This window comes from Oculina patagonica, chromosome 6 (assembly GCF_052425735.1).
Source record: "Oculina patagonica isolate OP01 chromosome 6, crgOcupat, whole genome shotgun sequence".
Taxonomy (NCBI): Eukaryota; Metazoa; Cnidaria; class Anthozoa; order Scleractinia; family Oculinidae; genus Oculina; species Oculina patagonica.
In genome coordinates, this window is record NC_135763.1 from 4487932 (window position 1) to 4514399 (window position 26468).

General features: G+C 38.5%; 1 protein-coding gene, 1 long non-coding RNA gene and 1 other non-coding gene across 5 annotated transcripts in view; 1 reads left to right on the forward strand and 2 right to left on the reverse strand.

Annotated features, from left to right (window-relative positions):
- Positions 1 to 26468, forward strand: part of LOC144658930 (uncharacterized) — a 62503-nt gene that overhangs the window by 20782 nt on the left and 15253 nt on the right. The window contains exons 5-11 of one of the 3 annotated variants that reach the window (XM_078519436.1): positions 122 to 224; positions 1952 to 2036; positions 2836 to 2881; positions 6205 to 6280; positions 7109 to 7211; positions 13897 to 14007; positions 14843 to 14887. In XM_078519436.1, the coding sequence (XP_078375562.1) occupies positions 122 to 224; positions 1952 to 2036; positions 2836 to 2881; positions 6205 to 6280; positions 7109 to 7211; positions 13897 to 14007; positions 14843 to 14887 (569 nt within the window). Of the gene's footprint in view, positions 1 to 121; positions 225 to 1951; positions 2037 to 2835; positions 2882 to 6204; positions 6281 to 7108; positions 7212 to 11791; positions 11948 to 13896; positions 14008 to 14842; positions 14888 to 24576; positions 25005 to 26468 lie in introns of those variants that run through there. The other 2 variants (XM_078519437.1, XM_078519438.1) reach the window with 2 other exon arrangements.
- On the reverse strand, positions 141 to 742 carry LOC144658975 (uncharacterized). Its single transcript, XR_013571824.1, has 3 exons — positions 646 to 742; positions 289 to 334; positions 141 to 242 (listed from the first exon to the last, which is right to left on the reverse strand). It is a non-coding gene; the product is annotated as an uncharacterized LOC144658975 (long non-coding RNA).
- Trnan-guu (transfer RNA asparagine (anticodon GUU)) lies at positions 1635 to 1707 on the reverse strand. Its single transcript has one exon. It is a non-coding gene; the product is annotated as a tRNA-Asn (tRNA).

Genomic DNA, 26468 nt, shown 5'->3' on the forward strand with positions numbered 1-26468 from the left:
CTCTATCCCTATAGTCTACCCCTAAGCTCCTACCTAAAAAAAAATATATTAAAAAACAAGGTTTTCCACATCACTTTATTCACAACGTTTATGAAACTAACTTTTTCCATGTAAATTGCAGTTAAAGATGACAGACTGCGCTGTGTAAAAGAGTTGGTTTATGCTGAGGAAGTGTACAATGATTGCTTGAAGAGTCTTTTTGAATTGTATGCTGAACCACTAAGGTAAAAGACATGTCTTAGCTCCAGTCAGTATACTGCTGGTGTTTTTAGAGTTTTCTGTGCTCACTCACCTGGAAGCAGGAGTTTTTGTAATGGTGGTGCCATTCACTATTCTCACTGCATACATAATTAGCCCGTCACGCGGGAATTGCTTAAGTTCAAAATTCCAGTGTGTTGTGCCTGCGCGCTAGTAGCATGATGCATGCGCCTCGCTCAAATATCACAGTTTCAGTCACCTTGTGGCCAGTTCAACGGAGTTAGTGAAGTGACTGTAAAGGCCCCTCCCACCTCCCCTGGTGGCGGCGACACTGCTGTATCCTACATTCTACACGCCAGCCCTGGCAGTCGCGGGATCCCCCATCTTAGCTCCCGTGTCAGGGCATGTATTATTCAGTGAGAATGTTTTACTATCAACTGACAGTACAACTGACAGTACTTGGTGGCATAAATTTCAAACAAACATATTATGGATAATTTCCTTGTAGTGTGACAGGTTAAAAGAGAAGCAAAGTAGTTTGCCCTTTCTGGTGTTTCAGCTTCATAGTGGGTACAATAAGAAGTCTGCTAGACTAAGTATACTAATGCAGATGCGATACAGTTGTTCTCTGATTATTTAAGCTTCTCATATACTAACAGTATACAAGTTTGCGCAAGCTGGAATTTGTGCAGAAATAATTGAAAATTGTTCAGTTGGATGTATACTTTAGTAAAAATTATACTAAAACATGCGGTCTCATCAAATATCACCTATAGTAATTAGCTTGTGGCAGAGTGCTAATTCAAAATGTGGGCTCTAAATTAAGGGAGACACCTGATATTTGGGATGCACTCTGATATGTTTTACATATGGATTTGCAAGCCTGTACGCTTTTGTTCGGCTGTGTGAATATTTTTGGGGATTGTTCAGTGTTCTTGGTGTTTTTGGAGCCTTGACCCCTAAGATGGACATAACAGTTGGGAACTAGAAGAGTCTTTTTTCGGTGGTAGAGCGAGATTAACTGCAGCAATTTCACAACTCTTACAATTATTTTGGGTCATGTAGCAGGTCTTGCAAGATCTCACATGAATGGCTCGCAACCCTTTGAGAGAACAATATAACAAATGATAATGATAATGATAATGAATTTATATAGCGCATTTTTTATATGTATATGTTCAAATGCGCTGTACACAAACTGTAATTTCGTCAATTTACTACACAAAGGCCAGACCACAACACCGGGAGCTTCGTGCCCTACTCTTTGCGAATAGTGTGTGGGTTCTTTAACGTCCCCATGTTATAAGCCTGAAGATACAGGAGACGGGACCTACGGTTTATCGTCCTTTTCCGAGAAGACTAGAATGTCTAACCATTTGCAGCTGTATTTACAAAGGCAGCACATTCTCCTCAGTTATTTTAAGACCCTGAGTGTTGGTCCGGTCTGGGGTTCGAACCCACGACCTCCCGCACAACAGTCCGGCGCTCTACCAACTGAGCTAACCAAACAGCAAGAACAACGCCCTTAGTCCCGAAAACATTAATGACTGCTACACCAGAGGACCAGTAGAATTACAAGCTTACAAGAGCTGCTACACTACTAGTCACTTTTAGGTATTACTAACTGAACAATGAGCGAGATCTCACAAAGAGTTTTTACTGGAAGGGAATGCTAAATGAAACAAGTTTGGTAATTCTGATGAAAATTTTAGTTGTTTCTAATTGGCAGTTTTTTTTTTTATTTTTTTTGTAGGGGGAAAATTACAAGGGCGGAACATCATACATTGTTCGCCACTCTAGAGCCGATATGTACAATGAATTCTGCTCTTTATGCAAAGGTGAGTAGCTTGTTTAAAGGGGCTATGTCTCGGGGATTTGGCAGATTTTTGGTCTAAACTGTTCTGAAATAAGTGGTAGGCAACTTTACCCATGAAAAACATTTATATCTTTGAACATTAAACATTTAACTGAATATATAACCTTTTTGGGGGGATAGAAATCAAACTTCGGCTATTAATATCGATTTTTTGGAAGGCGCCCGGAAATTGCAATCCATTTCCGATTGCAATCCATTTCCATCCGAGCCATCCGCAGCCAAACGCGTCTTTCAACAGTTTTAGTGCTCTAAAATAGCAATTGTTTATAAAAATGGACCATTATATTTAAGTTCCTACGACACAAATATAAAACAAAAATAAGAACAAAAATCTGAAAATACGTGATATTGTCCCTAAAGGTGCTATGACACGATCTACCAAATCACTCTACAAAGCGAAGGAAACGTAAAGCCAATAGTTAACTAAGGTAGAAAAGCAACAAAGATGAAATGATTAACCAAAAGGAACAAGGATGATTTAAGGGATTGTGTCACTGCTGCGTTTAGTCTATTTTATCAGGTTTTGCTAGATAGTCGCTGTGAAACTTAATGTTTCTTATTGATCGCAATCCGTTTTAATCTTCTTCAATTTTTGTCCATCTGTTATTATTATATTTCACCACTCAATTTGGTAGCCGTTTTCTTATGTCTAAATTTGGCTCAAATCCGTGACGTTGTTTGCAAAAGAAAGAGAAAAGAAAAGAAAAATAGGCGAATACCTTTGTATTTTGTTGACAGAAGTTTTGTTTTTGCCTTTCCAGATAGAGGAAGCTGCTAATAACTGGAACTCAGCCTCTACCGGAATAGGTAAAGAAATACATTTTCAGAGGGGATCTGATGGGGAGCTTGTCTAAGGGCGCTTTCCATTAGTCAGAACTGGCCGACCAGACCGGCATAGTCGAGAACACAATTCCGTTGTTATGCACCTATCAATGTTAAGCCCGAGGGGGGGGGGGGGGTCGGGCAAGGGGTGGGGATTTTGACATTTTCTATAAAAAAAATGTCAAATTTCCCACCCCCGGGACAAAATAATTGGTCAAAATCCCCGTGAAAGGTGGTCCGATGTCCTTCAAACCTTCATATACGACCAAAATCCCTACCCTGGGGCCACCACATACGATCAAAATCCCTACCCTGGGGCCATCACGTACGATCAAAATCCCTACCCTGGGGACCTACCTCACGATCAAATTCCCGTGGTTAGCCCGACCCCCCCCCCCCCCCCTCGGGCTTAAGATTGATAGGTACATTAGTCAGATTTGTTCTGTCAAATCGGTCGATGCATAAATATTAGACACTGTTGTGGTGGACTTGTAGGAGAATCTCGTGGAAAAGGCCCATTTCACATTCAAAACCACCGGACCAGCCGGTCAGTTCTGACTCATGGAAAGCACCCTTAGCTATAAGCTGTTAAAAATGTTGGATTCAGTGTTCGGTTTGTAATGTCCATGTCTGTAGTTTATTGAAGGAAACCTTTGCTAGTAGAAGTGTTCACAGTCAATTTGAGCCGCTCCCAGAACACGAGATTTGTGCAGCAGCGGCAATGATTCCTAAAATGATTCCATAAAAATTTGGGTGGGGGTGTGGCGCGCTTCTTGAAACTCTCCCCTATTTCAGAACAACCAAAATATGCGATTTTTCCTTACCTTATGAGACCTGACTCAAACATCAATCCAGTTCAAGACTGTCATATTTCGTCGAGATCGCGCAGGGTCTGGGACTTGTGACGTCTTCATTTCCGTGAGATGTGCCCGGAACGTACAGCCTCTTTCCAGTCCTCTACTTTCAGCGGTAAATTTACAAACTACGGTGAAATCCCGTTTTCTCTAGCCTTCAAACGAAACGAAAATTGGTTCGAGAAATCGGGAGCTATCAGGACAATCAGGTTATCAAATTGTTTGTTGATTGGATCCTTCCTAAATACCCTTAAAAGGTCCATTTGTAGCGTAAATTAAAAGCACGTGCTAAACATGCGCAGTAGATGTCCCAAGACTCTCTAAGTTAATCTAAATTGATGGAGATACGGTAAGATTGTTGTTTTATCTGATAGTTTGAAGGTCTGACCGGGCAAGTGTTTAATCTTTGAAGTCAGATATGAATTCTAAACTTTACTTTAATTTCTTTCCGCTAAGTTTCTAAATCTTTTTGAAACTTGTGCTGAAACTTCACGAAACAAGTTTATTTTCGCCTACTAGATTTCCTTAATACTAAGACAGGGCCGACATATTTTGTCAATTGATATGTTTGCGTTTTTAAAGATGGCTTTGCCTCGTTTTGGCCCGTTTCGTATGAAAACAAAATGTTATCCATGAATTCTGTTTTTTTTTTTTCATGTCAGTCCTCCCTACTTAACTAAACAACGCCAACTGAAGATTATGTTTATGATCATGGAACAAAACCTTTTGAAACGTTTTGTGACGTGGTTAGCTCACTTTTGTGCTGAACATTCAAACGGGCCATTTGTTTGAATTATGCTGATAAACGTAAATTTAATTAGGTGTTATTATCAAATTATCGCTGGAATGTTTCTATTTTTTGTCCTTAATTATGATCTATAAATTGACCTCGAGATTGTTTTTATTATTGTTATGTATGTATTATGTATGTCAGTTAATGACCGATCGTGAATTCCTCTTGCAATGCACTTTCTAGAATTCCTGATCGTGATAATTTGTGATACGTATACCATGCTTCTGACCTCTCAGTACTGACAACGAGTATTTGGCCAATGAAATTCTGTAGATGTTGCCACAACATCAGGGCTGCGCAACTGTAAGGCGATACAAGCCTTGCGTTTTCAAATTACCTTTTCCTTTTTCCATGTTAAATCTGTTTCCATTTTAGCCATCGTTGGTCATTCTCACTTTGCTGAATGGTTCCTGTTATTTGTCCTGTTATTCGTTATCGTTTACTTTGTTATTATCTTGAATACATTTTGTAAACTTACCGTAATCTATCCAAAAATAACTGACGGTGAAACTCTAATGTAATTTAATTTAATCAAGTTTCCATCCTTTATCATTTGATTCGTTAGGAATTTTAGTTCAGGAGATAAGTATAGTGCAGATAGACGCATGCAAAACGTTTTCAATCTGTTTGAAGTTATTAATTTTTTGCTTTGCAAACTTTATGGTCTTGCTTGTGTATCAGTTTCATGGTCACACTATTTTTTACTTTATAAAGGTGGTAACAAAAGAAAACACAAATGTTTCCCCGTTTGCCCGCGCGCGCAACATTTGTTGCGGACACATAATTTGTGTCCGACGGCACAAAAAGTGTTTCTGATTTTTTTTCAAAAACATATTGTGTCCGCAACAAATGTTTCCCCGTTTGCTCGCCCAAGAAACGTCATGGGAAACAATGTGTCCGCCACAATGCCAATGTGTCCTCGTTTACCACCGCCTTTACTGGAGAATTTCTTGAAACTAGCAGTGAATCTTCAATTTTCACGCGAAGGCACTAAAAGTTGTATTATTGCTTAGCTCTGTGATTGGTTTACTGAATCCCGTGCACCTTGCCCTAACTAATCAGAGGGAACGTGCTTTGTTTTCCCCAAATTCAAAAAGTCAAATTCAATCGTGATCCGGATTGCGTGCGTTTTCCCGCGCTTGGCACGGGTGGCATGTCAAGCGCGGGTGGCATGTTTTCCCGCGCTTGGCACGAGTTGCGTGTTTTGATTGGTTCACTACCATTTGTGCATTTGTTGTAATTGTCCAGATTTGATTAATTTGGTTTTACGATCATAGGACTGGTGTTGCCTTCTGAAAGGTAAAATTGCTGCCCCCTAAGGCCATGTTTATTTCGACATTTTTCTGACGGCTGGAGGCCACTGCAACGAGAACCGGAGGCAAAATTAGGGCTCGCGCGGGTGAAAATGACCGTGGGGCCTGGGAGCGCTTGTACTAGGAGTCATTACTTTCCAATTACACCGCGAGACAAAATCAGAATCAGAATCCACCTAGTTTTCGTTTCCTAAGCATGGGTTACCTGTGATTTACGTGGTTACATTTTTTGCGATATCCGAACTTTTAAGAAGATATTTTGTTACAACCTCGCTATGACCTTTCTTTCAAACCGCGAGCGTTGCTTTAATTTCTTTTATGGAATTGTGTTTGCTGTTTCCATTCCAGGTGCAATTTATGCCGAATTTCCTTTGTTTTGGGATTGTTACAGTGACTACTACTTGGCGTTCAAGTTTGCAAGAAAGTAAGAATTATGTTCTTCTTTACGTTTTATATGTCAGTGTATTATTATTTAATGATAGTTGTCTGGCGCTAGGCTGTGTGCGTGGAGAAGATGATGCAAGTTTGGGAGAAAGTTGTGGTGAGAGTGTGTGTGGGAGTAAGAATGGGTGACTCTCAGGGAGAGGGAAGGTATGAGCGTGTATGGGAAGAGGAGTGGTGGGAGCAGCAGAGAGCGGCGGGAGGGGGGTGGTGTGAGGAGTGGGGAAGAGGAGTAGTACGGTGTGTAGTGGAGGGGGGAAAGGTACGAGGCTGTATTTTAAGAGGAAGGGTGTGAGGGGTTGTTATCTTTTGTGTAGATGGGTGGTGAAAGTTGGGACAGGCAGCTGCGTTTAGAGAACGGTGACGTTTAGGTTAGGATGTGTGGGTTGTCTAGTTTGAATGGGGATCCCTTTTGTTTGAACAAATATACCGGGTTATCTAAGTCAATTTCATTAGTTTGTATTCCAGTTTAACAGTGTTATAACTAATTTTTACTGAACAATTTGAAGGTGTAAACAGCATGCACGTCAGTGCACGCTCTTAGAACGCAGGGTTTTCTTGTCACGAAATCTTTCTGTGTCACGTTTCACGCGTGATTGCTTCCGTGTAGGAATTTGCGGGAAAGCCAGTTCAACCGTGTATTGCTGTGTTCGCGGCAATGCTTTGAAAATGTCCGAATTCACAAGGACTTTGAAACATGTGCCTTAAACATCCGCGAAAAATTCAGCAACTGTCGGAAAGATTTCGTGGCAAAACTAGCATGAAATGTCATAAGCTCTCGATCTTATCGTTTTCTGTTTTGTGATTGCAGCTTAATGAGACAGAAACGAGAAAATGACAGCGAATTTATGACATTTGTGCACAACCAGAGGGGATCACACAGACCGCAGCTGGATTCGTTATTGTTGAAACCAGTAGGTATTCGTTTTTGTTTTGACCACATACGGGCATGTTGATAAATTTAGATATATTTTATTGTATAAAGTCATGCCAATAAAAGTTACAATACAGTGATTCACGTCAACAGGCAATCACTTGTGTTCTATCGGGCGTTTTTAGCCACAGTCGCATACCACAGCATGCAGGGATGCAATGTCCTCTTTACTTGGCATTTTTCTCATAAATGGTCTAAGAGGGCTTGGCAAGGGAGGTGTTGTTAGTGGGTTGTTTTGTGGTTTTAAACACGTCTTACAGAAGATAGGTAAGTAATTGATTTAAATCCAGTTTTCGTTTTCTAGCACGTCTTCTATATGATATGAAAGAGAAATTCTGCGAACGTTAGCGATTTTCTGTTAATTTTATTCAGTTTATCGAAGTTTACCAGTTTTCTTTTGACTCCTTGACATCGTTTGGTACGCCAAATCTTTCATGCCTTCTCAGAATCACGATGTTTGTCAGGTCGAAGTAAACCTCAACATAACTGTTTATTCACGAGTAATTGGGATCGATTTCATTGGATTATTAACTGTCAATTTGAGTTTTGGTCCGTAACAACAAATGACTGTGCGCTAAGTTTTTTTTTCAAAACCAGTTTTTTGCTTAAAAACTAGTTATGTTCTGTGTAAGTTAAGGTAAAATCGTAATTAATAAGTCAATTCCATCTGTTTCTCAACGTGGAAGTCAAATTTTAGTCCAAAATGCTGCCAAACCGTTATACAGATAATCAACTGATTAGCGGCTTTATTACCGGGAAGGTCACTGCGGTCCTTGAACAGTTATTCTGTTGCACGTACAAGATCTTACGTGATTATTATCACGTTATTCCCACTAAACAACGGATTTAAATCGAACTTCTCACTGTTCTGCCATTAACAGTGCTTCGTGGGCTCAAAACACATTTTAAAACAGGTAATTTTCGGAGTTTTTCTTTCCAACCACGCGCGAAAATTGATTAAGCGCTTTCGGTATTATTTCAACGGCGGTACGTACTTGTGATCTTTATCATAATTTCCTATTTCTGTTATCTCTGTGTTTATTTATTTTTCGATTTTCTGATATGATGCCAAAGAATTTTATAAATGTTCTATTTGATAAAGAAATCGTCCATGCAGTACTGGATAAATTCGAGAAGAAACGGTCGCGAACTGGCTGAATAAAAGTCTTGCAACTTTTTCTTCCAATTACGGTAATTTTGTTGTTGTTCACAGTTCATTTGGCACATGTTTGTTAATAATCGTTCACAGTGTTTTCCACCCTTCTTTTGCTAAAACTCACCACGTGAACTATTTAACTTTGGTAAATATTATTATTTTTCATCAATCGCATTTGTCACAATTCATGTTTCTTGCACTCAAACATCGAATTGTTTCCCATACACTCATCAATCTTCTCCTTAAATGGTGATCTTTTTTCTAAAGCAATAATTCAAAGTTGCGATAATCTCATAATCTATTTTGCCCAGGGAAATATTTAAATTTGTTTACCTAACGTAGAGGCGGAATAAGCGGTCAGTTTCGACTTCGATTGTGAACTTTTGTTTTTCGCAGACCTTGCCTCGCGAGTCAGATTTAATTATAAGTTCACTTGACTGAAAAAGCGTAACAGTTTCGAAAGTTATAAACTGCAGGCGAAGTGTCGCTTAGACAAAAGTTATTGAAAAGGAGTTATTGTTTCTAAGTGTTTTTTAATTTTTAGAGCCGACAGAGCGTTTCGCTTAGTTGATTATTCTGACGTTCGTGCAGGGAAACAGCGGTGAAAAATAGCGGTGAAATCTGTGCGGGATAACTTTATCGCAACTCAACATTTGTAACCTGCGCATATTTGTGGTTCTTTGTGGTATCATTTGCTGTGATTTTGTGCTGCTTGGCGCGTATTTATGCGGTTTTTCTCTTTCACAAAACAGGAACGATTGCTTAATTAGCACTCGGCCAAAGGAAAGCATAGCAAACTCGGGTCTTTTGAAGTTGAGGTTAATTATAACAATTCTATTAATAAATTGTGTTATATTGTATTGCATTGTTTCTTGTTTTCAATTTGAGTGAATTTTTTGGAACATACTCGCGCATTGTTCAGATGCCTTAAGAGCGGTATCGTTTAGATGAAAAAAGGACAAAAACACACAAAACAAGATTGAAAAAGCGGTATGTTCTATATTTTAACTGTTAATCTGCCTTTAGAGCTCATTTGAAATTCTAGACATATAACGTTCCGTTCATGTCCTTTGAAATGCTTGTGCAAACATTATATTTTACAAAACTTGTTATTGATATCAAGGGAACAAGAATTGAGAGATGTGACTTGGACGATAGCTTTCCGACAGAACCTCTTGTTTGAATGTACAAGCTGTTTGTTTGAAGAAAAGGAAATACTCGGAAATGAAAAGGAAAAATGTCGTCCCTACGACTCCGCATTCTTAGCCGGAGATTATAAGATTAGTTTGCAGTTTGGAGGATTCAAAGAACGAGGAAATCAGAATTCCTTTATTATTATTACTACAACGATAACTTAAAATGTAGATAGATTTGTCATTACGCTTCCGCTTGCAAGTACAAGGAATTTTAAATCGAGGCTTGGGCATAAACGGACCGTCGCTCATGCTCTAAAAAAAACTCAGTGTATGTTTTTAAAAAAATCGTTTGTCACGTACTTTTCTCTGTTTTATTCCCTGTTTTAGCCTTTCAAACCTTTAAGAATGTTAGTATTTCCTCTTCTTTGACTTAGATCGTCAGTCAAGAGGCGTAAAAATTAAAGAAAAAAATTGCCCGCAAAAAGTGGAGGCGAGTGCTAATTTGTCAAATTTTCACGGCGTTTTGGGGCGTGAATTGAGGAGGCACTAAATGACTGGCTAAATGTCGGAAATCCGTTTACGAGACTTTTATGCACGTGCCATCCAAATGTTCTTATTTTTAGATTTTTTCGAGTTTTAAATTTCCAATAACTTTTCTTTCAATAGGTACATACCAAATAAGTGCTTTTGCGGTCCTTTTAGGCTCCAGTGAATCAGCACAGCGAACGTCGTTGTCGTAGTTACGAAGAATCTATTTCGTCATCACAAAATTGACCGCAGCGATTTGCGTAAGAATTGTTACCGTGTTTTCCAGATTAAGAGTCCAGTAGAATGTTTATTCTTTCAAGGAAGTGCGAATTGCGGCAATACCTTTGATTTTTGGTGAGCCCACTGCAAAATATCTCTTTTGAAAACGTTACTTTCCAAGATGCCCAAAATGTTATTAATTAACTGATCTGTGACAAACAAGTGACCACTTCAGACCACTTGACCAGTTTACTGAAAATGAATTTAAAACTATTTAAGATTATCGCGTCGTTAACATCGACATAGCGGTTGCCAACTAGGAAGAAGTTTTAATTATCGTTGTAAAATGAATCAAAGCGGAATTGACACATATCGCTATTTTTGTAGACATACTTGTATATTTCTGTATGTGGGTGGCAGGCATTTCCTTCCAACCGGCCGGAACTGAAGCGAGGCAGATATATATGTCCGCACCAGGGACTTTTCACACCAAATTATGATTTTACCTTCGAATTATCTCACCAAATCACAATTTCCTTTCGAAGTGAAGTGGCCGAAATTCTTGAGTATGCTTGGACGTTGTCGAAGAAGATTATCATTCACCGCCGTTCGTTTTTTCGGGAACTGTCTCGCTTACATCGCCGAAGAAAAAACTCCTCTTGTTATCGGGGAAGATATTGAAAAGGTACACTTGTTTAAAATATTGTTCAGGTTCGCTTTCCTTTGAAGAATTTTATGCTTACGAAAATAACGCAATTCAACTGAAAGCAGAGCTTCTAGAATCCTAAACAGGTTTGCCACAGGTCAGCAAATGGTCAGGGAAAAATAAAAAATAAAATAAAATTAAAATTCTTCAAGGTCAGGGAAAAGTCAGGGAATTTTATTTTGAGTTTTGAGTCAGGAAAAATTGACATTTGAGGAAAAGTCAGGGAAATGTCTGTGGCGACCATGCTAAACAATTAGGAATGGGCTATTCCCAGTGACCAAAGTCTAATTTTTCCACACAAAATGAAGCAGTTAGGAAAAGAAGGAAGAAATCATTAACTAGAAGGTATTGTCTTGGTGTACCATTAAATTCCCCAAAATAACATTAAAAGAGTTTTATGAGATTTGGTTAGGAGAATTTGTATTTCAAGACTGGGGTTGAAATAGTTAAGCCAATTAAATGATTTTAGCATAGAAACTGTCAAGTCACTGACATTTCCCAGACTCCTACTTGTGGTTTTGTTGCTTCATTCGATCGATAGTCTATTTTGCATCGAAGAAAACCAGAATTGCTCTAAATCCTATTTGGCCATCAACGAGGGCAAATTGAGGAACAGTTCTGAATTTTAGTTCTTCCTTGCCTTTAGCCGGAACATACGCTTCTATTGTGGGTTATTTGTTTTTGTTTTGTACTCAATTTATAATACCAAGTGAAATGTGTCATTTGAGCGGTCGTCCAAGGTGATATATGATACGAAGTACATACAAAGCTCGACCTGTCACACACAGCACTGTTCTCTGAGAGCATTGCGTCGAGTATCGGATAAAGATTCCTTGTTTCTACCGACCTGGATGTCTCCTCAGCGGAGAAGACGGTTTAGAAAGTTGGGATATAGGATCAGAAAGAGTTTTCGAGCAGCGAAAAGATGGAAGAGTTCGTTCAGGGTCCGTCGAAGAACCTCGACATTACGGGTAAGAAGCGTTGCCCAATATTTTGACTCGACGATGGCGTCCGGAATGAATTACTGTTGATTTATGTCGTTAGAGTTGCTTTCGAAGCGCTCAAGAAGCATTTAATTGAAGTGCAGATACTTACATAGCCTTTTTGTAGCGATAGTACCGTTTTGATTCCTTGTTTTAATTTCAAAAAGGCCCTTCACTTGAAAATATAGCTCTTGGTCGTAGAAGCCAACTTAGAGACTAATAATATGCAGACGTGAATTCTTACACTGTAAATCCTTTGACCTCGTGTTTTGTTGTTTTTCACTGAAAAAGAATTTTCTTCGATTCTATTTTGGGCAATCTGGGTGATTTCTACGTTCAAAGATACCGACATTTCCGGTCCAGGAAATACCTGGAATAACAATTCTCTTGAAATTCTGTGCGTTACGAGTGGTATATAAATTTATTGGCTGTTCTTTGGTCGGGCAATCGATGGTTGTCAGGTTTAAATACATTGCAGTGTTTAAAAGGTGTATTGTTCAAAAATTGGAGTTTGTTTATACTGAAAACAGAGCACAAATAACCGTGAATAGCCACTTTGTAATTGGACTCCAAGAACATTCGAACAGGCATGGTGCTTTAATTTTTCGTATCTTGATTATAATTTGCCTTTTCACACCCAAATATTGACATTGTTGATTACTTCTTTAGAATGCCATAAAGTGCTTTTTATTTTGTAAACGTTATCTTATCTAGTATTCAATTAAAAGTTTGTTGCTAAAAAATATTTGACTTCGGCAAATTCATGCATCAATGTACTGAAACTTAAGCCTGGTAAGTGAATTTCCACTGTATTTCGGCTTAGTAGGACATTCTAAGGTACAAGTCATTTGTACGTTCATCTGTGGTAGTGGCTAATACTTTTTAGCCTGTGTACAGCCGTCCCGCTCCGCTCCACGATTTAAAGTAGCGTTAAAGTTGCTTACTAAGCGCTGAAGCGAATGGAAAAATTGCAATCAACGGAACGTGACAAAGGATCTAGGAAGAGGCTTCGCGTTCGCCGTGAAATACGAAGCTACTCTTTCGCGTAGGCGTACATCGAAGATTTAAAAGATAATTAGATCCACTTGAGCAAGAGCCTACGTGAACACAACATGTGACGTCTGCTTAGAAATTACAAAGAGCCGCCGTCATGAAACTTCTGCTAGGGTCAAGAACACTTTCTTTCCACGCTAATTCTCTTTAAAGGCTAAATACATTAGTTGATAATAGTGAGCTTCCATGCAAACGCGCACGGTCTTTTAATTACGGAAATAATAGGTTACTCTTAGAAGAGAAAAGCTTGTCGTTCTGGTATTTCTTTACAAGCAATCGCTTAACCTGGTTCCCAAGCTCTTAGTACTTCCAATTCGCTGCAGAAAAACGAGGAGAATTGGAGCGAGTCAAAACGTAGATTGAGGGAGTGGAAGAGGGGACAAAGCTAAGGAATATTCTCTTTCCTTGCCTTCTCCACAAAGTAACGTTTCGTAAATCTCTTCCTATCCTAAAGAGGAGGACTCTCTGAAGTCACTGAAACTAGTTTGAAAATTTTAAATTGTTTTTCAACTGTGAGTCCCAGTTAGGTCGTTCTTTCTAGAGCATGCCCAAGGAATGACTTCATAATTCGTACTCCTGGTATAAACAAAGGTTATTTATTCGTTGACGAATGGAATAATTTACGCTTTGCTATGAGAATGCAGCGCAGAACTGTTTTGACCCATGACGATTTTTTGGCGGGAAACACTTGGAAGCTATCACGGACGCGGTGCATTATGGCGGGAAATAACTGGAGGCCGCGCGTGATGGACGCAGTAGATTTTGGCTGGAAAAAGGTTTTTCGGGGTTTTTCAGCCTTCTAATTAGCTAAATTGTTCCTGGCATGAGAATATTCCATGTAGGTAGTAGGTTAATGACTTCATGACATTGTCTTGTGATTCCAGGTTCAACATATGGTGGAGTGTGAAAGAATTTTGTCCAACTTGCTGGAGAAGACGCCCGAAACTCATCGAGATTACACAGAGCTTGGAAAAGTAGTCTCAAAATTTAAGCAGGTTTGCGCTCGTGTTTCTTTGTACTGAGTTAGTTAATGTTGGAAGAAGTCTTACAGATCAGTGGTTGAGAATTGTGTGATCCCACAGTTCTTTGTCAGAGGAGTTCCTAAACAACATGACGTTGTACTGACGTCATGTTGTCTATACTTGTTTGGCCTTATAGTTAGTGCGCTGGATCAAACGGTCCTGCCTCGAGTCCTGTCGGGGTCGACTGTACTCTCATAGTGCCTCTTTCCACTCAGGAGTTTATAAAATGGGTACCGGTGATTTGTTGAGGAGACCTTTCAAAAGATTTGACATCCTTTCTAGGGAGAGCAGCATTACTCTTAGTGGCTTCATGATTGCTGCTTTGTCTTCGACGCAGGCTACCATGACCTTACCGTCACGTTAAATGGATATCAAAAATTGCAGTAGGAGACATATAATACATTAAGAGCGGTTTTCGCTTATGTGTCGAGTAATTCGCTTAGAGATAAGTATTAGAAACTCCCGCCACTTTCTCGTCCAATCGCAAACAAAACCAAAACCAATCGTGACACACTCGCGTACGTTTGCCCGCGCTTTGCGCCTACTACATGTATTTACGTCGAGTTTTGATTGGTTCACTCGATTGTTTGCGCCATTTGTGATTGGCCAGAGTTATTAATTTGGTTTTGATTTTACGACACTCAATTGAAAACTGCTTTAATAAATATAATGTGAACAGTATACCTTGTATGCTGCAGCCAAAGTTAGTATAAGGCTTTTTTATGTTTTACGCTCATGCAATTAAAGAAAGCAGGCAATAATAATAATAGCAACAAGATACTAATTTATTTAACGTTTGCTCTTTCAGATGGTTAAGGCTAGAGAAGAAGAAGTAATTGAAGCAGAAAATGAGGTATGAAAACTTTAAATTTATAACGAACAGCATCCTTTGCAAGCCTTGGTTAACAAATTTGAATGTTTTGTATATGTTCATGTTCTGCTTGGACTATACCAGGAAGATTCATTAAGGGTTGGAGCAGGTGAGCATCAGGGTTTTGCACCCTGGCAAAGTATCAGCAATGCCCTACCCTCTTTGGTAAACTAAAGTCGGTTCACGTGTTGAAAAAGTTCTGTTCATAGCTGGTCAATTAAAAATTATGGAAATTACCCTGTTTGTGCTGAACAGTTTCGACTTTTTCGATTCCAAAGTTTCAGGCAGTTCACTGTTTTCCATCAAAGGCACTTGGCAGCGCTTAAAAAAACAACAACATTTTTGTTCTATCACGTTTTTTTGGCTGTGATTATTTTCGTTATTTTGTTTTATTTTATCGTCCTTGATACGTAATACAATTGTTAGCCGAAATTTGTGGCAGGGTGTTTGTATCCTCCACAGCCAATTACTGCGGGCGCAAAAGCTTGATAACTTTCAAACAGTGCAGGGTAGATTGTATAAATAGTGATTTTAGTTATTTATTGTTATTTTATCTTCCGGTGTTAGTCTGAAAACAACGTCTACAATTATCAAGCCCTTAAACATTTCTAGGGAAGGGGCCTAGGTCAAGTTATTTTAAGGCAGTTGTGTTCTATATTTATATCATTAGTTCAAAATCCCACAAAAAATGCGCAAGATAAATTGTAATTTTTCAAGCTTAGTATTAAACTGTCCAAATTATGTGTTCAAAAGCACGAGTAAGCACTTCAATTCCAAAAAAAAAATCATCGTAGTACCAAATTAGACTTGCAACAGTTAGAATTTCTCCATCCAATTATATCTTAACTGGACAGCGTGTTATACTTAACAATTATTCCACGAGCGCGCGTTGGATATGAGATGGTACGCGCCTCGTTGGTTATAACGACCTCATGTCCAACAAGCGCGAGTAGAATAATTGTTTTATTAAAAAACGCCCAAAAAATTGCAATATTTGAGCTCCCCAGCTATTTTGGCTGACGCGTATTGGCGACCATATTTGTGGTCAATGGTATATGAGCTGATATACCATTGCCTGATAAGTCTGATAACCAGTCAAAACTCGGGAATTGCAATATACCATTGCTAGCTTTTAATAATATTACATATATCTCCAAACGCAAGGACGAAAATGAAAAATACATTATACATGGATTTCCAAGCGTTGTAGACCACGTGGTCTCCGTAAACAGAGCCGAGTTAAAACAGTGACAGTAATCTGATTACGTTTATTAGTCGACAACATCACCATTCACGTATGACGTCTGCTATTTTTTAGTTGTTTTGTATCATTGCTGATTTAAGAGTTTTGTACGTGGCTGGTCTTTGCATCGAATTATAAGACCTTGCTTTGGGTCCAAAAGTTCTGAACAGTGATTCCTTCGAAAAACAACTCCGTTTTGATGTTGTTTTTTTTTTCCAATAATCATACTTTGTCACTGCGCAGGGCGCGACAAAAGTGCTGTCCGATAGCCCGGGGCTAGTGGAATTATCCATCGGGCTAGCGTATTCTGATCACGAGTTGCCCGACGGGCAAGCAACACACGGGCAAGAAACATTGTTTGTTTTTGATGACAACCTTCAGAAATAAATGTGCATCAGACAAATTAGAGGGAAAAATCTGGAGCTCGAAAATGTGACTCACTGCATCCTTGGCGTCTAGAACTCCTGGTTTTATTAGTCGCCAACTTCAATGTGGCGACTATATTCCTCTGTTTTAAGATGAGTAACGACCATTTTCTGAGGAATTGTGCCCTTCCAGAAAATTATATTGGAAGATCTTTGCTTCTAAAACATTCGAAATAAGAAAAGAAGGCATAGTGCTACAATCCATGGTATTTCTTTGCCGTAAAGTACTCCATCACTTCGTAAAACTTGCAAATGGCTGACCGTTTTTGAAAACGCCCCGAAATGCATTGCAGGCATTGGGTGCGTCATGTATGCATATGAATTGTGTCCCTTGAAATGTATGTTTCAGGATCCATCATATTTGTAATCCTCTACATTAAGCTACAAAGTTAGTTGCTTCAAAATCGTAATTATGTGTTTGTTTTAATTCTTGTGGTAAGATTATTTTCTTTTTCTTTTGAAATATTTATGTATTTATTGTCTCCAAAGGAAGAACAATTTTAAATCTGCATATAATTAATTATGCAAATTACCTTCGGGCTAGCTTCCCAGAGCTTTGGGCTAGTAAGATAAAATAACAGCTTGCCCGAAGGGCAAGCTGAGTTTTCTATTTTCGTCTCACCCTGCTGCGGCATGTTATGGGCCAGTTTTTCTGTCCTTGTTCGCGTTCCAAACGAATCACGTGGTTAATTATCGTCTTGAAGTTGACAGAAGTAAATTCAATTTCATTTCATTTTTTTTTAACAAATTTTTAAGCTAGAAATTTTTAATCAGGAAATGCGTCGCACATATTTAAAGCTTTAAAGCTTTGAAGAATTTTATTCACTTTATTTTATTTTATTTTTTTTATTTTCATTGTGGCTTACCTGTAAACTAGCTGGTGCGTTCCCGCGGATCTTGCTAACCATATCTGCGGGACGCATCGAAACCATAGCTAAGTGTAATGACCACATTAAACATTGTATTGTATTGTATTTGCCCGCCAGCGCAGCAAAATGGTTTCTTTAGAAACAAATCCTTCGTATTCCAAAATGTTGCTCCATTTTTATATCGAAATATTGCCAACAAGGCGTGCATGCGATTGAAATTTAACTATGCTTTGCTTGTTGTTAAGGGATAATCTTAGGACTCTTAGTGCTGGCAAGTGTAATGAAATTGTTTGGTGGTGCTTTTCTTGGACCGCAGTGGCACGCGAAAGTCCTCAGTCGGCACAGAAATCTCATGGAAATTTTCCAGCAATAGAAAACTTAACTTAATTCTTATTAATCAAGTGTTGAACTCCCACGCTTTCTGTCGCTAGATCATTGTTCACTCATTCATCCGCGTTTAGCGTTTGTTTTTTATGTCATTTTGTTTACATTCGTGCTTGTTGTAATGTTAATCTCATTAACGAATACAATTGACCCACGAAAAGGAAATCCTATTTTAAAAGCTTGCCCGTCTTACATATTTTAGCTGGCATTCCTTGCCATTTTATTTTCTGATAATTTGATGTTTTAAAATTTCATGTATAATTAAATTTTCCTCCGTGCGTACAAAGCACACGGATCCTCTTGTTACGTTTAAGGGACAAGAAATCACTGGGACGTGTAAGAAAGTCGTGGAGCGGCGAGGGGAGGGAAGACAGATGACCGTGCGTACATGAAGTGGTGTTGTTTAGCTCTGCAAGGATTTGTGCGTTGTTTTGGAATCCATTTGTTTTTTTGTTTTTAAAAGCTTTTCATTATCACTTATTCCTTCCGTGAGATATGATACAAATCTCATATTTAATCCAATCAGGAGTCTTTACCGGTCCAGAATTAGCCACAGTTTTGAAAAACAAAACTTTGATCGACATTTCATCTCTACCAAGGTCACGCGGGACCTACCCCTCCAGTCGCAAATGCATTGCACAATCTTTGTCTTCAAGCTGTTTGCTGATTGTTTGTTAAACCAGACAAGCGACATTTGATTTAGGTTTTTACTTCGGAGTTCGAACAGAAAAGCTGTTTTAGGTTGTAGTAGTAGTTGTGTAGTAGGTTGTTTTAAAGGCGAATTCGTGTCTTTCATGGGTAGTTAAACTTGCTGCTACATTACTGAACAAGATATCGAAAAATACTCCGGCAACATACTTAGCTATTTCTTTTCAAATGTTTGGAAGTGTTTTTTATAAACAGCGAAATCCCAAGTTATCAAAACTGGCCAACAAAAAAAAACATTTCTTGTTCAGTCTTACTTAAAATTCTTTCCAGAAAAGAACAGAGAAGAAACCTTAACTCCATGGGTCTATAATTACAACTTCGTAGTTGTTATAGCTTTTGTTGAGAAAAAAAAAAAACCCTGGCATTTTAACGAACGCTTCCAGGAAGTATCATGGTCGTCAACTTGAAAATTATTGACAGCTTGAATTTTTCCAAGTTTATTTCGTGAAACTTAACACGGTGTCGATTGGTGCAGGCAGCCGGATCGGAAATGGGCTAAAGTGCATTCGCGAGAATGTTTAATTGATTTAAAAATTGAGAATGTAAGGGCGACTAAACACCAAAGTCGCGCATGCGCATCATGTGGCACGTAATATTCGCGTGAATTCTGTTTACAATGAACGTCTGATACACGAAAAATTTTGACAACGTGCAATTTTGTAGTATCTTGTTTGCTTTTTATGATAAATTCCATGAATTGGACAGTTAACGGGAAGGGTAGTGAGCAGCACACGAAAGCAACAGCAAGTTTTTAAAGAAGTGAGAATTTTACAAAAAGGAATGCTTGATATTTTAAGCCCGGAAAAATGCGACATCCTTTTGTCACCAAATTGGACACGTTCAAGCGAGATATTGACCTCTTCCCTTGGCAAAAACTTGTCTGCAAACTGTCTTCGTTTTAAATACTTTTTAAAACAAGCCTTCATCGCGATCGATGATTGAAATAACCCATAACAGACATAACGATGATCTTTCATTTGCTTAACCCATAACTGTTGATACAAATGTTGGCTTTGAATTTTGGGAATTTGTTCCTAATATTATCTTTCACTGTGTGGTTTTTCAAACACGAGATTAGGGTATTCGGATTTTGTATTTTTTGAGGAGCATTGCTTAAGCGTAAATGCAACTTCGTTAATTAACCACTGACTGAAAACGGTAATGTGTTTATTGAAATCTTGTTGAAAAAAAAAATCTGCGTGTTATTGAACAGAAATTTTTTTACACGTTTTTCAGTTCCATCGGTTTTATAATAGTCCGCCTGTCTGCGGAAGCCCCGGTCGTTTCGTAGTAAATGCCCAGGGAGAGGGAGTCGCCGGAGGGCGAGGGGGGGGGGGGGTGTACTTTTCAGAATGTACTGCAAAACCTTTGAAATGCTTCAAACCAAAACAGTGATGTCTCTTTGAAGATTTTCTGGCAAAAATTGATACTGAATTTTCTACACTTCGTTTCGGGAGAACACGAAAAAGTAGATCACTTTGATTCAGTCGAAAACGGGAACATCCCAGACAGTTCTAGACTTAAAAAACATTGTTTTCATTCGCCTTCACTACGCCCTCAGGAGATTGCACTGGTAGGGGGAGGGCGGATATCCACGACTAAACTGAAATACTAGAAAACCATATCCTCAGCAAAGTCACGTACGTCTTAATCTAATATATACAAGTGTATTCTTGGCTCCGGGGGGCAGAAACATTGTACCAAGAGTCATTAAACATCGATTAAGCTGAGAGATCTCGAGCACCATAATTAAGCGGTGATTGAGAAAAACAGTCTAGAAATACCAAGACGTTAACGATTGTGTTCGAGAAAGAAATCATTGCGAATGTGGCCACTTGACTTGTGATGCAGATTAGTTTAGATGGAGTTTATAGCGAAGTTCAGTTGCTCTGTTGTTAACTGTCTGGAAGGATTTCTTATGCCTCGAGTGAAAGTAAGTGTCAATATAAATTCAGTTTGCGCACTTTAATTTCGCGTAAACATACAACTTAAGTGATCCACAAGCAAACTCACAACTGGCACGATCGTAAAGTGTTGCTCATAAATTGTTGTGCAAGGAATTTTTAATGCAGGCTAAGCTTTAACTTTTCGTTTGAAAGGTGGCGTCTTGAATGTAGGTCGGTTTCGCGGCTGTCTTTCAGTTTCGTGTTTCGTGTTTTCAATGTTGTGATCGTAGCCACGATTTGTCGTGGGGCGCTTTTGAGTTCCCACAGCTCAAGCGAAGGTGTTTTGATAATGGGGCCAGTCACGCCATTTCCTTCCATCCTTGAATTGCGAACTCAGTTCAGGCTTTGAGAACGAAGAAAATGAACTGTTCGTTTGTTTAATAATGAAGTTTGGCTACATAAAAGCATTGCGAAGTGAGACTGGGGTATATATACCATGTTTTCAAACATATTGGCCTAATAACCGTGTTTTTTTGTTGGCTCATTCACCTGAAATTCAGGCATGTTTCTCCTAACCGGTCAGTCTTTTCCAGTTTTTATTGTCCACACACCCAGTACTTCTGTGTTTTTCGATCGTCACGGTTTCAAACTGTTTGAATTTGACAATGTCCTTCTACAAACTTGTCTTTCTTTTCTTGTTTGTTATAAGCTGATCCTGGTAGCACGGTTGCATTCTTTCACCATTACGAAAAACACGGATTCGTGTTTTTTTTTACTTTTGCCTGCCTGGAATTTGTTTCCTGTATTTGTTTTCCTGTGGATCTGGTGATTCATTTTGCTGATTAAAAATCATAGTGTGTGCGTGCCTAAACGTTTCCCGCCGTAACCTAATATCGGTTTCACCATTCCGACAAAACTGTTGATGTTGTGGTACTTGCATGCGTCAGACGAAAAGCCCGCTTGTGGTTTATTATTTTATTTATTTGTTGAGTGACGAGCCGGGAAGGAACATCTTTTGTGTTGATTTGTTTGTACGCGCTTTAGGCTTTTGAAACAAGGGCCACGCCGGCGGACACAAGTAACCACAATTTAAGTCAGCAATGCCAAAGTTAAAAAAAAACTTGCAAAGATGCAATATTTAATAAACAAGTGCTGAAGTTTTTATAGGAAATCGACCGTTGTTGACAAAAGTTTTTCGTATATCCCCCAAAAACAACATACGAGAGAGGACTAGAGAAAAATCCTCACAAGGAGTTGAGTTATCAAGCGATAAATATATCGCAACATTTTTGTTAAGTGAAGATGTGAGAAGTATGTAACAGATAAATATATCGAAAAGGGAGGTTTTAATTAATCCTTTTCTAAACATAACATTGGATTACCGTTTGAGTGTTTAATTTCGTCTCGGTTTGTAGACTATAGCGTGGAGTTAGCTCGCGATATTTCTCTCTCCAAAAAATGTAATAAATCGTAGTTTCTTTGTTTTTGAAAGTTAGCTGTGCACGAAATGGGAAGCTCGTGTAGCTCACCTCGGATCGAAAAACTCAAAGACTTCAGCAAGAATGAGATAAAATGGAGTTTTCGGTGCTCTGCGTGCAAGGCAAGTATGCATTGTAGAATGAAGTGAAATCGTGAGGACATTTTAAGCCCTGCTTAGGAGTTTTTCTTATTACGGTAGATGATTGTGCTGGACATAGTTCGTTGCAAACCAAGAGGTAAACTTAATTGTCCATGTTAGAGCCGTGTCGGTTGATGTTATTGAGATGTCTGCCTGTGTCTGCGAAGGCAAGGTATTTTCACTCTTTTAACTTACAAGGCTGAGCTATTAAGCTTACTCGGTGCGTGTTCTGAGGAAGGGTCTTGGTTATGCAGCTTTTCACAGCAATGCAGTGCTTGTTTGAAGAGCATTTTACACGCCAAGAGCAAAACTTCTTGCCGGCAGTGGACTTTGAGTTTTCATCGTGTGCATGAGGATAGCGGGTATTGATGAATGGACTTAGTGGTGTTTGTTGTATAAAGTCAAGGTCTTTATCTATAATAATAATAGAAAATAATTAAATAATTGCATTAGAAATTCAACGGATTTATATGCCCAGGGATTTTTGATCGTAAATCCTTCGCGTGGCTATTACCCATGTGCAGAAAAATCGCTCAGAAATAATTCATTCAACATACCGTTATGTTATTAGATTATTTTATTAAAACTTTCATGATTAAGTTAGCAAATGCAACACCTGCTAATTATGAAATAAACGAGATTTGTACGGCTACTCCATAAATCCAAGCGCTCGACACACGCATGTTATGTGTGACTCATATTGAACGCTCTAAAAGTCAACTGTTTAAACTATAAAGGGGCGGGCGGAAAGGCTTACTTACCATACACTAATTTATATTCGCGCTTTTCGAAGCTTCGGTTTCGTAACTGGTAATTCAGTGGTGAAAAATTTAAACAAAATTTTTACTAGTTGCTTTTTTGAAAGGGGGCATGCAATGCGCAAGGTTGCGTGACTAGAGCTCATTTCTGTCGTCACGCAAGGTTTATGAAAGCAAATACTGTATTCGAAATGCTACATTGGAAAGCAAACCTAAACATTTATTACTGAATAAGTTAAAGGACGCTGACAGACGGCGTTTTTCGCCAACCGTTACTTTGCAATTCACTGTAAACTCAACAATCGGTGTAATTAAATTTTGCGATGGCATTGATTAATTTAATTAACGTTATGAATAGTAACTAACCGTTAAAAACCCACTAACGTAATTATTTTTATGCTATCGTTTTCTTGTTTTTCCCCGACAGTTTAACCAATTGGCAAATGTTAACTTGTGTTTTGTTGTTTTAGATGCGACGAAGCCTTTATTGATATTAATTTGACTTTCAGACAATATAAACGATCATGTAGTGTTTATTACTTAAAGCTGAAAGTTTACTCCTGCATTGTGTTTACTTCTGGGTGGTAATAAACCTTAATTGTTTAAAAGAACAGCTCTAACTAAAAATACGCGAACAACCTAAAAATACGTAGAGCCTACAGTTACGAACATTCATAATAATTAATTGTGTTGTTTTAGTCCATCTTGAGAAGGAAATAACAAAGAACATGTCATGTTGATTTATCTCTGACAAGTGATTTACATAGAACAGTTTTGATTTATGTTTTTGCTTTGAGTGTTCTGATTTATATGTTGAATATTACGGTCAGACTAACTGACGCTTAGCTTTTATATCGGCACTAGGAGTTTTTCACCGCAACCTTTGAAAGATTCCCGCTTTTTCGAATTCGCCGCGCTCTTCTCGACTTATTTTATGGTGAAGTCTTAACTCAGACGATGTGTTATAAATCAGCTAATCGTTATCAAAAACTTATTATTGCACTCGAAAAACTGTCATTTGATTTTGCTTGCGATAAAATTAGATCGTGCTTGAAATATTTGAAGATCTCGTGATCTATGCTTAACTTTGTGTGCCAGATCGCTTTAATTACGTAGTTATTCCTTTAGCTAATTAATTTTTCCCGCAAGCTAACATGTATGTTTATTTTTCCACAAAGCCGTTATGCCATCCAACATAAACCATACTATGGAATGTTTGCAATACTCGTGAAATGTGCTTTTGTCGTAAATCAGAAGGTTGGAGTGTTTTCCTCGAATTGCACAGGTGTTTATTAGCGCTGAAATGTCCTTTGTTTGTTTCTTTCATTTCAGTGTTTGTTCTGTTAATTTTGTTAAATTATTTTTTGCGTGATACAAATGTTCGCTAATTCTCTCCTTTGACCTTTTTGGAGTTAGGTTCACCTTGTTTTTTTAAGATGCCAATGAGTCTCTATTCCTAAATCCTCAAGTATTTATAACTTTCGATGTTATTGACATATTTATTTATGCCTGTGACAAGCGCGTTCTCGGAAGAGGTTGACACTATTTGTTTTAGTCTTGAGGTCATTTTAATTCCAGCCTCATATGAAAGCAATACATTATAACAATTTGAGAAATGCCATCACTTTGTATCAGTTCCTAGATAGTGTTGAAACTTGACCTCGCTTATGCTTTCGACTTCTATGTCGGGTGTCTGGTTTGACTGAAACAATATTACTAGCCATAAAGGATTTAGGGGATTTTAACCTGATTATCCTAAGGGATTAATCTTGCTCATTCCTTTGGAGAGTGGACGAACGTTGTATCGCATACTCACTTCACGATCGATCTCTTGGCCTGGAAAGTCTAATCTTATCAAAGGTCGTTCATTCATTGCAAGCCGAAGTCTAAACTGTTGGGGTGTCGAACGGAGAAGCGCAAAATTATGAGCTATTTTCGCCACCTAATCTGTGGCTTATAAAAGAATTCACGGCGGTCCACTTAGAGAGAACAATTTATTACCGGTGATGTTCTTGCCAAGTCCGTGAGAGCAGAGATCCGTCTTTATTCATGGTTCTACAGCAGGCAGATCAAGCTCACGCCATGGCGACCCAAACTCCGCTCCGTACGGCGGAATCGCCTTCTTTCGCCTTGTCTGTGTGTGTTGTACCGAGTCAAAGCCCCGTGGTTGTTCGCCGAGCTCTCAAAACGCGAACAGATAAAACTCAGGTAATGTGCTTAGAAGTCAGAATTGCATTTTTAACATGTTTTGTTCTCGAAACGGTACGTAGTTGTTGAAACGTTGTGTAACGAATACCCAAGAACAGTCTTGGCTCTTTCGCCTTTTTACCGACGAAACAAGCACACGAATGAAGGAATTTAGAAATTATAATTTTGTGGACGTAAAGTGGTTTAAATTCGCCGTTTTGTGTGGCCAGTTTCGAAACGTGAGATAGCTTTACCCTTTATAAATGAAACAAGTGAGTTTTAGTGGTGAGAGAACTCGAATATCGCTTTCAAGAGCAGCTATTATTACTGCATTCCTGGTTGAAGCATGTGAACCTACCTCAAACTCGATAACTCTTGCACAGATGAACATGTTAAAAAGGACTTATTTCCCATCGCCTGGGGCAGTACAGTTGTTATCTTATGGACATTTACCATACCAGTTGTTATTCTATTGAGAAATTAGTCCAAACATTATTACACTTCCTGTGATTCAAAAATAGTTGGGTCGCTTTATGGAATTTTAAAACCATTCAAGTTCCTCCGTTTGACTTGTGTTGGGTTACCACGCATGCACTGCCTTGAAATGGCTTTTTTTCTCGCCGACTTCTTGCCATGTGTTGTTGAACATTTTTAATTCCGCAAAATTTGTTTATCAAGTCGTTTTATCGCAGCGTTATCGTCATAATTCAATTGTGTGATCTTGCCGGCATGGGCTATACAGGAAATACAATATTTTTTATAAGTACTGCTTTACAGTAATCCGTTACTCGTTTCATTTGTGAAGCAGTAAACACGACAAACGGATTATCACGAATTTTCATGTTTTTGTTTTTCACTCATACAAGCACGCATTCTTTTTGGTGTTTTGTTGCTAATAATAGCATTCAGCAAGATAAGCCTTCAAATTCTCCTTAGGAGTTTTGATCCATGTTATTTGCCTTCTAAAAATTGATTTTACACTCACGATATTGCTCTTGTTAAAAGAAGATTTAATTTTTTTTATACATCCGTGTACAACATTACCTTTACTTCAAATAATTGTTCACTACGGATGAAAAACACCAAATAGGGAAAATTAAAACAAAGAGGAACACGGATGGCTAAGAATGAGGAAGATTGAGAAGGATTAATAAATGTCGAAAATAAAAAATTAAGGTTACACTTTTCAATACAACATCCGCCATTCTTGACGCGGCCCCTTTACAATTTTAACATGACCGACTCCTATATTCTCATAACTTAAGAAGAAGTTGGAATTAATCAGTACTTTGTGGATTTCGTTTAATTTGTAATATTACTATTCAAGTTTTTCATTTTCTCTTAACCTCTTCTAGTGTAATTTTTTTTTTTTTTCGAAATACACACCGAACTATGAAAGAAATAGTGTCGTTCACACTCTACTCCATTTGCAATCGCGCTAGACAAGGCAGTTCTTTGGAAATATCTAATACGAACATGATAACC